The sequence below is a fragment of the Schistocerca gregaria genome, chromosome 8, assembly GCF_023897955.1.
Source record: "Schistocerca gregaria isolate iqSchGreg1 chromosome 8, iqSchGreg1.2, whole genome shotgun sequence".
NCBI classification, from domain to species: domain Eukaryota; kingdom Metazoa; phylum Arthropoda; class Insecta; order Orthoptera; family Acrididae; genus Schistocerca; species Schistocerca gregaria.
In genome coordinates, this window is record NC_064927.1 from 321,238,245 (window position 1) to 321,254,285 (window position 16,041).

Below are 16,041 nucleotides of genomic sequence, written 5' to 3' on the forward strand. Positions count from 1 at the left end.
GATCTGGAAATGAACTCCATAATCATGGTGGAATTGATCATACTGATGATATTTCACCTACTGATGAAGAATGGAATCGACTTGAAGAGCAGGCATCACTTGAGTATTATGTGAACATTGATGAGAACCTCGTCACTACAGAACAAATGACTTTCACTGAGATAGTTCAATGTGAATCGCGTGACCTGGATAAAGAAGTAACTGACAATGAGGATGATACAGAAGTGCCTCAGCATTCCTCTGTGACATTTAACGATGCAGTAAATGCGTTAGAAATAATTAAACAATTTGTGATGCACCACAATGTTTCTGATGAAGTAATGACAGAGTTATCCCATTTTGAGGTACACTATTGCTGTGTCAAAGAAAAAACTAGCAAAAATTAAGGACTTTTGTATGAAATGACATTTTCTTCTATGTAGAGGCTTCCATTTTTCTTTATATATCTGTTAAGTATGGTACCTAGTAAGCCTATATAACGTTTTTTAGAATGTACATTTTTATTTATTGTATTTTACATTTGTGTTTACCAATTAATTTGATAATATGCTGCTATTTTCATATATACATTTTTCACACTTATACTTTTTTTTCTGTAGTCCGTTGAAAAACATATAAACCAAGTTTTACTGAATAACATTATTTCTACAGTAAGTTTTAGCTTGATAATCATTATGTAGTCTAATAAACACTTAAACATTTGTACAGCAACAACAATATACTTAGCAATAATCAAAAACAGTGCAGTCAGATACTACAATTTGTGTAATTATTCCTTACCCTGGTGGAGTCAACTCCCTCGACGAGTGCCCGTGTCCGCTCTGTTGCCTTAACTGTGGTCTTGAGAACACCATCAACGTAGACGTGGTAGCTCTCTATAGCAGATGGTGGGCAATTGTCTGGAGGATTCCAGCCGATGAGCACGCTCTTGTTCAGCTGTCGCTCCAGCGTGAGCTGCTTGGGGGCTGGGACTAGCACCGAGAAGAACAGGGCTGCAGTTTCAACCAAGCAGAGGGGCCAGGGCAAGAGAACAGCATTGTAAGGGGGCAGCTGCAGCACCACGGCTATCAGAATTCACAGACACCTGCTGTTTGTTGCAAATAGTGGAATGCACTCACTGTATTGATATTTCTCTTCATGAACTGAAGACAGCTAATTTACAATGACAAATAACTGTAGATCCCTGCATTGGTGGAATGATGTGAATCTTTTGAGTTGGATTTGTAGCATTTTACTGACCCTCACTGTCCATGTATTGAAAGAAAAATGAGAGAGAGTGACAGCAAAATAAGGAAGTCTTCATGTAAAATGTGGATTTAGATGTGGTTTATAAGTAATGGTATAATTGATGATGCAGAAATCAGAGTTGTTTGAAAAACTGATTATAAAAATAGTGAGAAAATAACTGAACATTAGTATAAATCAAATTGTGGGACTGACACATATCTGCAAATACTTTCAGAAAATAATTATAAATTCTTAGAAATACCTTCAACTGGAAATGTTCAGTGGTGGAAAGAAATGACTTTACCTAATGCTCATTGTAATTATACAAAATTTCCGCTAATAAATGGTCCTTGATGGATTGGTTACAGCAAAATTGTTGTAACTTTTTGAGAAAGTGTGCTACTGAGAGTCTATAAGAAAAACAATATAAGTTATTATATCTGTTGGTGAGGTTGTGGTAGTTTTTCAGTTAACTCATTTTTTTCTAGTGCAAGAACACACTCTCAAACACACATACATTCAAATGTACCAGTCAGACCTTGCCGTTGCAGCTGCTACTTTGAGTGGTTTCCTTCATTAATTTTTGCTTGTTGTGCAAATGAGGTGATGTACAATGAATGGTACTCTGGAAAAGGTAGGAAGAGTCATCAATAACTTAATGATATAATCTGAAACTATATGATTCTGAAGATAACTTCTCTGTAAAGAACAGTTGTGAGCTCATCAACAACATTTAATACATTCCCACTCTAACCATAGCTAAATTTTCATTTCTTGACATACTCGTATACCAACACATCTATATAAATTGGCATAAAATGCTACTGATATTCTTTTCCATCTCTACGTGACCTTGTTGTCCACTGAACACAAAACTCAATCTTCCTTCTTATTTCTTCTAAATTTAATTTGTCTTTCATTGTCTCTGAATTACTGAGTTTGCTCTATAAAGTTGAATTTCATCTTTGAACATGTCTTCAGAAACTTGCAGTCTGGATTTACAATCTGCCCAATACATAGGAAGAACAGATAGTACAGTTTAACAAGATGGAGGCTTTTTCAAGTGTACAGTCCACAAACTTGCATCCAACACTTACAGGATCTCCAAATGCAACTGAGATGTGATTATAGTTTTGAAATTATAGTTATGCTGGTTAAAACATTTAACTTTGAAACATACATATTCATATTTGTTACCAAAGCTGAGAGGCAAAGAAATTTGACATAAAACATGTAGCAACCAAGGAAGAAGGGACTGCTGTTTGTCAATAGGTTGTGAGTGATATGTTCAATTTCAGTACCAGCAAATTTCAGGGAATGGAGAGCAAATGACTCAACAGAAATCAGTAGGGGCTGGGAACCAAAAAGTCCAACTAAAATATGTATCAACAATAATGAATTCAAGTTGCTGAGTAAGTGCCTTAAGTCCAATATTGCTCCCAAACTAAATACACATACCATTAAAGTTCTAATAAAGAGTACAAAAACAGTATGTTTGACTGCCATGTTAAGACACAATGAACAAAATGCTGTAGCCCATACGTCAAAGAAAATTATCATGAGAAGTATACACTAAAATACAGTGGACAGCGGATAAATAATGAACATGAGCACTGTAAAACACCAATAGAGAACTTTCAAAGAACAATGCTCTCACTAGTAAAGCAGACAAGGGATACACAGTTGTTGTTGTCTTTGAAACAGATTAGATAAACAAAACTAGGAAAATTCAGTATTATGAAACGGATAGATTGCTACTCACTACAAAGGTGGTATGTTGAGTTGCAGATAGGCACAGTGAAAAGAGTGTTACACACTGAGCTTTCAATAAAAGCCTTCTTCAGAAAAGTAAAGAAAAGTCACACAGAATGTTGGAATGGCCGGAGATAGCAGTTATGTGTGCATGAGGCATGCTTGCTAGTGCATATGTGTATGTGCTTTTCTTTCTTTCCTGAACAAGGCAATCTATTCTTTTCATAACACTCTCAGTATTCTAACCTGGACCTCCCATAGTTTAAATTAGAAAGATTCCTGGATATAATACAATAAAATAAACAGAACAAGTTCTGAGACAACACTGCAACTTACTTTTGTCCCTAATAGCATTAAGCATTGCTCAGTGATGAAAGGGGCAGTAGCAAAATTATGAGCGCAGTCAAAAGTCTACAAACCACACTATCCAAAATATATCCTTACACAATACATCAATAGCCCATTTTATGAAATTACCATCAACTTAATGATATAATCTGAAACTATGTGAATCTGAAGATAACTTCTCTGTAAAGAACAACTGTGAGCTCATCAATAACTTAATGATATAATCTGAAATTATATGAATCTGAAGATAACTTCTTTGTAAAGTACAGTTGTGAGCTCATCAATAACATTTAATACATTCCCACCCTAACCATAGCTAAATTTTCATTTCTTGACATACTTGTATACCAACACACCTATCAAAGAAGAAAATCAATATAATAAGTGTTCTCGAATTTAATTGGCATAAAATTCTTGAGCTTTTGAGATTTGTGGTCAACTTTAAAGAGGGATCTCAAGCAAAATGTGCTCCTCCATGCTAACTTGTGGATTTTGTAAACACTGATCATCCAAAACTCAACTTTCGCTTTTTTCAAGTGAGATCCTGAATGCCATGGATCAAGGTAATCATGCTGATGCAGTATCTGTTGATGGCCAAAATGCATTTGTCTTGGTACCACGAAATGTTTATTACCAAAAATATGATCATAAGGTGTTTCAACTAAAATTTGTGTGATTTGATAGAAGTTTTATTGGTAAGGAGGCCACTGCATATCTTGGATGGTAAGTCACATGAGCATCAGGGAAACATGTTAGGATCCATCTTGCACGTGTTGTATAGTAATGACCTTCTCTTTCTTTCAGAAGTCTAAGTCTCATCTCTTCAACCACAGCTTCCTCTCTCCAGCAGTCTTTGTCATCCATACGTTGAAGAATATCGCATCTCACTAACAATATTTTTTAAATCGGTTGGTCTCAGTCATCACCTAGTTTTCTTCCCTGTGGCTTCAAAAATATTTTGCACAAAAATATCATATCTAATTATGTGTCCAATGACCTTTGTTTTGCACATTTCATGAAAATATTTTATTATATTAAAACATTTAAACCTGAATCCATGAAAATTGGCATTTGACTTCCAAGGAAATACATTTCACGGGATGGAAGTTTTCATGGAAATATCACCACAACAACTCAAAAGGCATGATTAACAAAGATCTCTGATTACAGCTACCAGAATTGCTTTTAGGTCAGACGCTCAGAAGCCCATTCAGAAAAGACCATGCTTCTGTGGAGTTAACTAGCATGAAAAGTTTGGAATATGTTAAAATTTGTTTACAACACAAAAATTTGATTAAAAAAACTGTGCAGACTATACAGTCTCCACAAGTGAAGCAGTGGGCACTAAGCTAGTCAATATATATACATCCCATTAGTCATAAGTATCTTCCAAATGTAGTATCTTCTCTTTGTACCTACCTAACAACTGTTTGTCATAGTCATAAAAATCCAATAATTTCGCAACTCATGGGTTCATCTGTCCCAAACTGAACTTACCAGCACACTTGTGGTATCCTTGTATGCTTAGTGACACATTAAAATCTCCCATGAACACAACATGGTCTTGGTGTTTATCATTTCCATCAGTTTTTCAATGGACTCGTAAATGTTTTGCATTTATTCCTTACTACTACTTGTTCTTGATATATTATTATTATTTCAACTGGGCTAAATTTTTGCTTAATCCTTAATACCTTACCCTCATATGGTGATATTCATTACAAAGAGCACACAATTCTTTATTAATATAACAGCTACTCCAGTATTCCCCAACTACTGGTTTCCACTATGAATTACATTTATCATCTGACCTAAAGTTGTCTTTTCCAGTCCATCTTGTCTCACATAATCCTAAAATATCCAGATGACACATAGTCATAGCCTTTTTGACTTCATCCAGTTTTCCAAGATTTAACAATGTTCGCAAATTCCATGTGTGAATATTATACCTATCATTTATTTCTTTTTGTAGACTACCTGCTTCTACTCCATGAAGATTCTGAGGAATGATGACCTGAGAAACCTCATCATTCCTCCTGCCAGGCCTTGGGATCCACAACCTATGATTAGCACAGACACATATATTGTTACATTCTGCCATGGTTGTTACACATGGCATATCCAAATGGATCTTTAACGAAATAGTTTCCCATTGCATTCGACATCTCCATGCACTGGCCATGGTAGCTCATCCACCTTCAAGGATAATTTCGCATCCCAAGGGAAAGCAAGCGTCCAAGGAGACAATAATAACCTGTTAGACATTATTACTAGTAACCTAAGACATTTTGGAGATGGTGCAGCTATTTATTATGAAATCAGCTTCTAAGAACTGCAAATTTATTCGTCAGAACGTGAGAAGATTCCAAAGTAGAATTTGTCTCTCTTATTCCAGTCTATGATCACAAAAATTGTTGTCAGACTTTTGATTTCAGGATAATAAAATCTCACAAAAACTTTTGCAGTCACAGACTGGAATACGAGAAACAGTTCTACACTTACTGAATCATAGTTTTTATCACTAACTGAGTTACAACTTGTGAAGATTTCAAAGTAATGCAAAGATGGATAACTTGTTTTAAAGGTTCAGAAATCAAAACAATGACCTTCAAAAATGCAGAAAAGTATTATAATCTGAATACAAGATCATGGAGTCACTAATGGAATCAGTCAACACATACAATTCCTAGGTACAACAATGTTAGGGAAATTAAATGCGATGGTCACTTAGGTTCAGTAACAGGCAAGGATGGTGGCAGACTTCATTTCATTGGCAGGATAATGGAAATATGCAATCAACTACAAATGAGACTGCTTATCAATCAGTTGTAAGTTTCACCTTAGAATACTGTTCAAGTGTTTGCAACCCATACCAAATTGGACTAACCGAAAGGATTACAAGTATACAAATGAGGGCAGCATGAACAGTCACAGGTCTGTTTGACCCACAGGAGAGTGTCATGAAATGCTGTAAAACCTGAACTGTTAGACACTTCAAGATAGGTACCAATTGTTCTGCTAAAGCTTACTAAAAATGTTTCATAAATCAGTATTATGTAAGAAATCTAAAAATGAAAAACAATCAATTATTGATAAAATTATTTAATTGGATAAATAAAGGGGAAGGAGGAACAGTGTAGGAAAAGGACTGGAGAAGTCTAGGAAAAGGGGTAGATTTTGGGAAAGTCACCCAGAACTGCAGGTCAGGGAAGACTTACTGTACGAGATGAGAAGGAAAGCTCTGAAAGCTTGCCTATCACAACCGTCTTTTTTTGTGTTTTCTGCCACCATTTGATGAGTAGATTTTTTAACTATTCCATTAAATAATTTTGTAAAAAAAATATATTGATATTCTTCAGCCTCCTATGGACTGCTCCCATAAGGACTATGAAGAAAGGATTAGCACAATTACATCATTCCCAGAGGCTTTTAAGCAATCAATCTTTCTATGTTTAATATGTGAGTGGAGTGAGAAGAAACCCCAGCATGTGTTGCCACAATAACTGCCCTCTGCCATGCACTCTATCTTGATTTGCATAGAATATATGTAGATGTACAGTAGATCTGTAACTGCCATCATCTTCAGGGGTTAAAATTTATCACTGTCAGGAAGGCTTTATCTGCGGACCTCTTGCCTATCCCAACATTCAGAAGTTGTCTGAATTGACATGGATTTACAACTGAAGACATTTTATCCATTACAACAAATAACAACTGAAAGATAACCTATTCCACAATAACAAACTTATTTTCTTTAATGGAACAACAGAAGAAATAGAAATTCTGACAAAATAACATAATCGGCAACACCACAAAATTCTGTTAGCTGTAGAACTATCCTGACTTAAAAATCTCTAGTACAACCAAAAGCAAAATTATCTAACTTTCAGAAAGCCAGCAACTATCATTCATAACTCCCCATGCCCCACAGACAAAATTCTTCAGATCAGACATTCTAATGTCCCAATGAGCACAATTGTTATTAGATCAATTGGCTCTAGTAATGGACATAATCTAGGCAGCAATTGAGGTAGTAATTCAGAAAATGAAATTAAAGCAACCAACTGGAGAAAAAATTTCTGCAAACAAGTAAACCACATTTGTAAGCCTACATTTCTTAGGCTATATCTGTTACTAACTTGTAACCTCCTTAATGTATATGAAGTAAGAGTAAGCTTCTTGTCCAACAATAAAGTACAACCTACAGGATGGAAGGAAACACCATCTGGATAAGTATATTATTTTTGTTATTATTTTTAAATCTTTGTTACTGATTTCAATCAAATAAACAGATGCAATGCTGAAAAGTGTAGCCAGTCCAAAAGAGTGTCATGCCTGAGGGTTTAACTGTAGTTTAATATTCATCAGATAGAAATTCACAATCAAAAATAAATATGGTGATCCTAATTTTACTTTCATTACATGAACAGTGGTCACAGTTTTGTCAAGTCATCCTGACATCAGCCAGGTGGCAGCGCCACAATCAGGACTGCATATGATCGAGGCACACAGGGCCAACACCCGGCATCATGGTGTGGGGAGCGATCTCCTACACTGGCCGTACACCTCTGGTGATCGTCGAGGGGACACTGAATAGTGCACGGTACATCCAAACCGTCATGGAACCCATCGTTCTACCATTCCTAGACCGGCAAGGGAACTTGCTGTTCCAACAGGACAATGCACGTCCGCATGTATCCCGTGCCACCCAACGTGCTCTAGAAGGTGTAAGTCAACTACCCTGGCCAGATCTCCGGATCTGTCCCCCATTGAGCATGTTTGGGACTGGATGAAGCGTCGTCTCACGCGGTCTGCACGTCCAGCACGAACGCTGGTCCAGCTGAGGCGCCAGGTGGAAATGGCATGGCAAGCCGTTCCACAGGACTACATCCAGCATCTCTACGATCGTCTCCATGGGAGAATAGCAGCCTGCATTGCTGCGAAAGGTGGATATACACTGTACTAGTGCCGACATTGTGCATGCTCTGTTGCCTGTGTCTATGTGCCTGTGGTTCTGTCAGTGTGATCATGTGATGTATCTGACCCCAGGAATGTGTCAATAAAGTTTCCCCTTCCTGGGACAATGAATTCACGGTGTTCTTATTTCAGTTTCCAGGAGTGTAAGTGCAGATATCTAAAAATGTGCACAAATATGCAATAATATAAAAAAATGTGGACAGGTAGGTAGTATATGTTCAAAAATTGTGAGAAAGAGGATGGAATGTGTAAAGTATAAGAGAATGCGCTAAGATTTAGAAGAAGAAATTGAGGGGTCCTAAAAATATGGACATGAATATCTGTTTACAGTGGAATAACAGGGAAAAGTACCTCCAGTCATCTTTAGTTCTATAAAATTTACTTTAATTTCAAATTAAAGTAAATTTGATTACTTCTCATCTCTGTAAGATTCAGTTTCTTTCCTCTTATTTTCATTCTCAATTCATAAGTACCAAATCTTGAAATTATGAAACAGCTAATGTTGCTCTGGTTTATAACTATATCAGGACATTAAATGTGCACAAAATTCTGACTTAGTTTGCTACAGGCATTGTCAAGTGCAGCTGTTAGCACCATCCTAGTTTATGACTACCACGGGCATTTGTAAGTGGGGCAAGAGGGAATACCATTAAACCTGCTCAGACAGTTGAGCACATTAACATGCTTGTTCTGGGACAATTACAGTGAGCTCAACCCCAAATTGAATCCACTTAGCAGATTTCAATGAGGCTGGTGAGCTGGCTAGACTATATTTGTTTTTAGGAAGTTTCCCACATTCCACTATGTAAATAACTGGCTGGCACTCAAGTCCCATACCAGATGCATGCTATGCAAACATTTAGAAAACGATATCACATTTGCACATATGACTTACTCTAGACATAGGCAAATGGGGTGTACTGTTTGCTTCCTGGAGAGTGAATAAGAAATTGATGTTCTTACATGTTTGATCAAATTAGCCCTTAAACAGCAGCAGCCTTCCTCTGAAATATGAAGTACAGAGTTTTTGCTTATTACAGAATTCTTATACACTCATGAAAGTGAGTGGAGAATCATTATTTCTCTGGGATATATAAGGTGTGGCAATTAAATAATGAGACAAGTAGATTTACTGCAAACTAAGTTACAACTAACTTCTATCTTCTTCAGCATACTCACCTCCCCTAACTACACACCGTTGCATATATCTTATATTGTTCAGACCAATGCTGTATGTCATCCATCCCCACTCTGTTTAACAACTTTGCCACTTTACTTTTACCTCTTCAACAGACTGAAAATGTATTCCCTTCAGGGCATTTTTCACTTTTGGGAACAGATAAAAGTCATTCAGAGCCAGATCTGTTGAATATGGAGGATGTTTGCACAGAGGATGTGCTTGTCTCCTACAACCTCTGTCACAGATATGGCAGAGGATTTTCGGAACCAATTTTGCGTAAATTTTTCTTACTGTCACTATGTTTATGTTCATGTCTTCATTAATTCAATTGCTCAAACGTAGATCATTCTACTCAATTTCACAAATTTTCTGAATATTTGCTTTAGTTCTTGAACTCGCAGAGTGGTCGGGACATTCATCATCTTCAATCTCTTCCTGATCTCCTGAAAATCATTTATGCCATTCGAAACCTAACGCATATTATATAAAATTATTACCAGATACCTCCTTCAACAAATGAAAACATAACAGCGATGATGTTTTTTAAAGCATATGAGGAATTTGAGATTAATATGCTGCTCGATTAAAAAAAAAGTGCCAAATCTCTCAGTGCTGGTTAAAATGATACAGGATTCATAACAAATGGTCTTTGCAAATTACCATGTGAATATAGACACTGTTGTATCAGGCTGACACAGGACATCACAAAATAACTTCAAGAATAATATAAGATGAATGTATTATGATGTCTTCATCTGCAGTTTGCTCCTCAGAAAATGGGCATGAAAGTGTGTTAATGTGAAATATCTGTTGAGATGTAGAAAAAAATCCTTGTGGTTCCATGGACAAATGGATTCTGACACAGCATCATCATAAATTTCACATTTTTAGTCATAGATAGATGTGTCAATACAGGCAGAAGCATATAAAGTCTTTGGTACATGAATATTTTTGTACATTTCCAGCTGAAAATGTAAGCTCATGCACATCATATTGAATTATGACAGCCAGGATCCTACTGTGTCTTCATGGCAGCAAACGAGCAGTAGAAGCACATCAGGCTTGTGCCAACAAATGCAATCAGTGTACAATACTTGATAGTGGGTGAAAGGAACTGACGCAAAAGCTTGTGGACTTTGAGACATCACAGATGAGGAGAAACAGAATTATATTCTCATAATACTATGGATTCCTGTTTAAACTGGCATGTCTTCATTCAAATAATGCATCACAATACAAATATCTGCTTTGCATAACTTGTTTTCTTACTATTCCCAAACTCTTCCCAGGATACATCTATAAAAATATACTGCCACAAAATTTATGAATCATAATAGTTTTAGTTAGCTTGGGTGTGGAGCTCCTTCTTGTGTCTCTGTTGGCTTACAAATTAATTTGTTTTTGGATAGGTTCCACCTTGAGCACACACATTTGTTTTCTTCTTTTCTACAAACAGTGCAAGTCTGAAAGCGCAGATTCAGAGTGAAGATAATGGGTAAACCTGAAAAAATGACAAACTGTGAAAGAAAAATAGCTATAATGGAAAATACAGAAAGCCACAAAAGCCACAGCATGTGTCAACAAGAAAAAATTTAAAACAATAGTAATAATAATAATAATAATAATAATAATAATAACAACAACACTGACACTGTAACTTCAGAAAAATATGTCAAGGTAGAAAAGAGAGAGAGAAAAAAAAACTGTTTGCTCAAGGCGGATCCTATCTTAAGACAAATTTACATTTAGCTTCAATTAGTTCAAAAATTTTTAGCACATTTTATTGCACATAACAACTTTATTCTGATTGTTTGAAGATGGTGTGGAATAATCAACAAATATGTAAAATTCTGAAGCATACAATATTAACAGATTGCAACGAGCATAGAATTTGGACAAATGAAATAATACTGGATTGCAGGGATATAATAATAGAATACATATTCTTATATCATTAAAAACTTTTGCTTCATTCATGTGTTCGAAATATCTGGACTAATAAGGCATTCCATTATTTGAACATTAGAACAACAAACTACGTTAATCAAATATCTATTCTCTATCAAACTTCTGAATTAACATTTATTTCTAGTAATCTCTAAGGTTTGCAGACTTAAAACTGCCACTTGGAACACTATCACTGCAAAAAATTGTAATTGTAAGTCTAATATGAACAAATTTATTCCTGTACAATCAATGGGCACAGAGCAATTCACAGAGCAATCACAATACAGGCAAAAACTGCAAAAAATGGGAACACTATGTTTGCAGCATTCATAACATAAATAATGCCTGAAAATTTCTTTACTGCAATGTGAATGACAACATGAAATGCAATTTAAACTGCACAACTGTACAATTGATTCTAACAGGCACAGCAAGTTAACTGCCACAGCAATAAAACCAGATTGTTCAGAGCAATTTACTGAGGGAAGTAATTGTTGTTACTACTTATAGAATTTACAAGAGGTCTTATATTATATTACTTCAGAATTGGGAAGAAGTCACTTGCTGACTAGTATCTATTCTACAAAAATTAGTCAGCATACATGTTGTAATTTCTAGAAATAAAAAAAAAGTATTTTCAATTCATCACCATGCTGTCTGCTTCCTAATGCAGAATATTTCAAGACCACTTGTATGACCACTAACTACAGAGTAAACCATGGCTGGAAATAAAAATTATTCACAACAAATAAGAGTGGCCTTCAGCTCAAGCTGAAAACTTTGAAAGAAAGCAAATACTAGAGCATCAAAAGTCAATAACCTAACTGTATACTGATAGAATTGTGAGTAGTGATTAATTTTTTTGATGAATGTTCATCAAGTAAAGAGCTTGGGTAAATTAAATATAGCTGTCTTGCAAGTAGCAATTAATTGTGTCATAAATAAATACTACAATGAACAAATGAAGGCATCTTCATTGAACCATCTTTAAAAGTAATGCAAAAATTAAGGCAGTTTTTTTTTTTTTTTCAGTGAAAGGTAATAACGGAACACAAAGTCTTGTCCCAAACCCCACATTAAAGGGAACCAGAGTTATGGTATGTTGATAAAACATTCAAATAATCTGTCTGTGATGTCCATTGGCACAAACCAGAGCAATGGAGGATATTCTAGTTGATCACTGAAGAACTGCAAGCTTTTAGGAGATCATGGCTTTCCCCTCTACATATGAAAATTATGCAGATGAGGCAGTACAGAGAGAATAAATTTCTTATTGAAAAAATAGCTTGTGTAACTGGATTAACTTGTCTGTCAAAGTACTCCCCATTTAGACATAAGCAGAAAGCCAACATGTCTTCCAATGCTACATTATATACTACACCCAGGTTATCTTTATCTCGTTCATAATGGTCTAGGATGATTTAAAACACTTCATGTAGCTATGACAATGATGAGTTTGTCAGGCACATCAGTACATTTTTGTTTTCAAATCAAGAACAAGAAAAAAATTAGGGGGAAATATCCTAAGTTGTATCGAGGCCACACAGTCAGCACTCTTCTTTAATAACAATTGGTTAACACAATGTAAGGATACACATTACTTTGCAGTAGGTGCAAAGCTGATGGTTGCAAATTAGGCTGTGCTCTTGAGGTGCATTCAGCCATAATCTCCAATTTTGATGCATGAATTACTTTTTTTATAGAAGTGCTTCATGTTGATGAAGAATTGCACAGCAGTCATAGAAGACACTTACCACTTACCTGCAGGTTGAATTGACCTTCACCAGCCACTGCCTCAAATATAACCATGAAACAAAATGAGATGACCCCAGTACCTTGGTGCAAAGACCAAGTCTCTTGGGCAACATAACTGTGGAGCTTATTGAAATAAAGATGTCAGAAGAAAATATTATGAAGAGGGTAGTTGCTACCCACCATACAGCAGAGGTGTTGTGTTGCAGAGGGCTCCTACCATAACCCACCTCCACTGCCCCCCAAATCACACCCTGTTAACCTTGAACCTTGCCTCAACATCATTCCCCAAATCCCTCAACATGGAAACAAACCTTACATCTACAGAAAGAACTGCAAACACCATCTAAAAACTGATTCCAACCTTGTTATCCTATCTGCTGATGAAGGCTCCACCATAGTTGTCTTGAACTGCAAGGATTACCTGACAGAGTGACTCTGCCAGCTGTCAGATTCATCCATGTATAAATCCTGCCACAGTGACCCAGTTCCAGATATCCTCAAATCCTTAGGCCTATCCCAGAACCTCTCCCTGGAGTCCATCTCTTTCTTCACACCTATCACTCCCTACACTCCTACTTTCTACATGCTTCATTAAGTCCATAAACACAATCACCCAGGTTGCTCCACTGTGGCTGGATACTGTGCCCTCACTGACAGAACCTTTTCTCTTATAGACCAAGTCCTTCATCCCAATACCCGCAAGTTACCCTCCACTATAAAAGACACTGACCATTTACTCCACTGACACTCCACAGTCCCTGTTCCTTTACCACAAGGTGCCCTGCTCATCACTATTGATGCCATCACCATTTATACTAACATCCCTAATGCCCATGGCCTTACTACTATTGAACACTACCTTTTCCAATGAACAATGGATTCCAAACCAACAACCTCCTTTCTAGTCACCATGAACAACTATATCCTCACCCACAATTACTACTCCTTTGAAAGCATCTCCTACAGACAAGTTTGGAATACAACTATGGGCACTATCTTATGCCAAATTTTTCACAGGACATCTAGAGGAATTCTTCCTAAACACCCAGAAGCCAAAACCCCTCATATGGTTCAGATTCGTAGATCACATCTTCATACTCTGGATGGAGGGTGAGGAAACCCTACCCATATTCCTCCAGAGCCTCAACACTTCCTCCTCCATTCACTTCACCTGGTCCAAGTCAACCCAAGAAGCCACCTTCTTCAGTGTTGATCTCCATCTCAATGATGGCTACATCTGTCATTATCAAACCTACCAAGCACCAGCAATACCTCAACTTCGACAGCTGACACTCATTCCATACCAAGAAGTCCTTTCTGTATCCATGGCCATCGCATCTGCAGTGACGAGCTGACCCTCTCAAAAGACACCAAGGGCCCCCCTGAAAGTAATTACAGACCATAATTACCCACCTAACCTTTCTGAGCACTCAGCCTGACATGGCATCCTTCATTTCAATGATTGCTTCGCAGCCTGTGCCATATGGATCCTTCCCACTAAAACCAGTTTTTCTGAATTGCGCAGGTGGGAACTCTCTCTGCAATATATCCTATGTTCCCATAACACTCCTGGCCTCAACCTTCATTAGTCATTGCCCTTACCCATTTAGCCCCTTCCCTGTTCCCTTTCCAGAATTACCCAGTCCTCTGTTCCATCAGTGTACTCAGTCTTTTAGTTTTCTCCTTCTCTGTTAACCCCTCCCATCTCCCCCCTGCCCACTGTCTAACCTCCCGACTGTCCCTAGCTGCCATACCCTCTCTCCATCTCATCCCTGCGTGCTCCCACACCCTTACCCTGATATCCCTCCCCCTCCCCATCTGAGCCTCTTTTTCATCCCGAACCAGCTGATGTGCTGCTGTTTGTAATCTGCCTCCGGCTGCCACAGACTGTGGTCATGTGTGTGTGAGTTTTGTTCTCACGTGTATGTGTGTGTGCGTGCATGTGTATGTGTGTGTGTGAGTCTGTCATCTACTTTTGATGAAGGCCTTGTAGGGAGAAAACTTTTTGCCTTTTTGTTGTGCTACATGCAACTCAAAATCTCTGCTATATGGCAAATAGCAACAATTCTTTTCATAATATTATTACATTCTATCCTGGATTTTCCATTGATAAATGTCAGGAAATGAAATAAACGGGGATGTAGTTTTCAATTTAAGCAACACTTAGGTTTTGACAGCTGATTCATTTAAAACTCACAGACCGTCACATGCATCTGAGTTGTAACATGTTGAGGGAATTTATGTTCCACTACATATCAGTATATGTTCTGTAAAACTATAGAGCATCAAATAACACAGTGGATATCTGGAATCTAACTATGTTAGAGAGAGAGAGAGAGAGAGAGTGAAAATCTTGGTAAAGATGATTCTTAGATAGTTTTGGCTGATAATTGGAGTACTGATCTGTAACTGGGCAATGTGAGTCATGCATGTTAGTGTAATGGGCAGAAATGACCACTGCAGGGCAGGATATTGTATATCTACAAATTCTGTAACAAGGCTGTCATTATTTTTTAATAATCTCTAATTTCTGCAAGTGAGATGTTGTTCACAGGTGCCCAGCCCTTATAGGAAAAGCTTTATGATAAGGAAAGAGCTACAGCTGTTGCAAAATTTAGGTATTGTGGCTTTCAAATGAAAAGTTTATTTTGTGGTACGAATCAAGAAGTGAAGAACAACATTTGGGAAGGCTCACAACTGAGCTGAAAAGAAGCAGGTGAAAGAGTTTTGGAAGTAGGTGGTGTGGTTCTGGAGGAAAGAAAAAGAATAACAGTTCAAAGTCTATCAAGTATCTAAACTTTTGGTGTACCTATATATCACCTAGTTTTGTGTGTACATGAATTGTTGAGTTTATA

At 37.0% G+C, this 16,041-nt stretch overlaps 1 protein-coding gene across 9 annotated transcripts in view; it reads right to left on the reverse strand.

Annotated features, from left to right (window-relative positions):
* The window catches only part of LOC126284265 (RIMS-binding protein 2-like), a 1,431,128-nt gene that overhangs the window by 643,284 nt on the left and 771,803 nt on the right, over positions 1-16,041 (reverse strand). For 5 of the 9 annotated variants that reach the window (XM_049983076.1, XM_049983073.1, XM_049983078.1 and 2 more), the window contains exon 14: positions 781-971. In XM_049983076.1, the coding sequence (XP_049839033.1) occupies positions 781-971 (191 nt within the window). Of the gene's footprint in view, positions 1-780; positions 993-16,041 lie in introns of all 9 variants that reach the window. The other 4 variants (XM_049983077.1, XM_049983072.1, XM_049983075.1 and 1 more) reach the window with 1 other exon arrangement.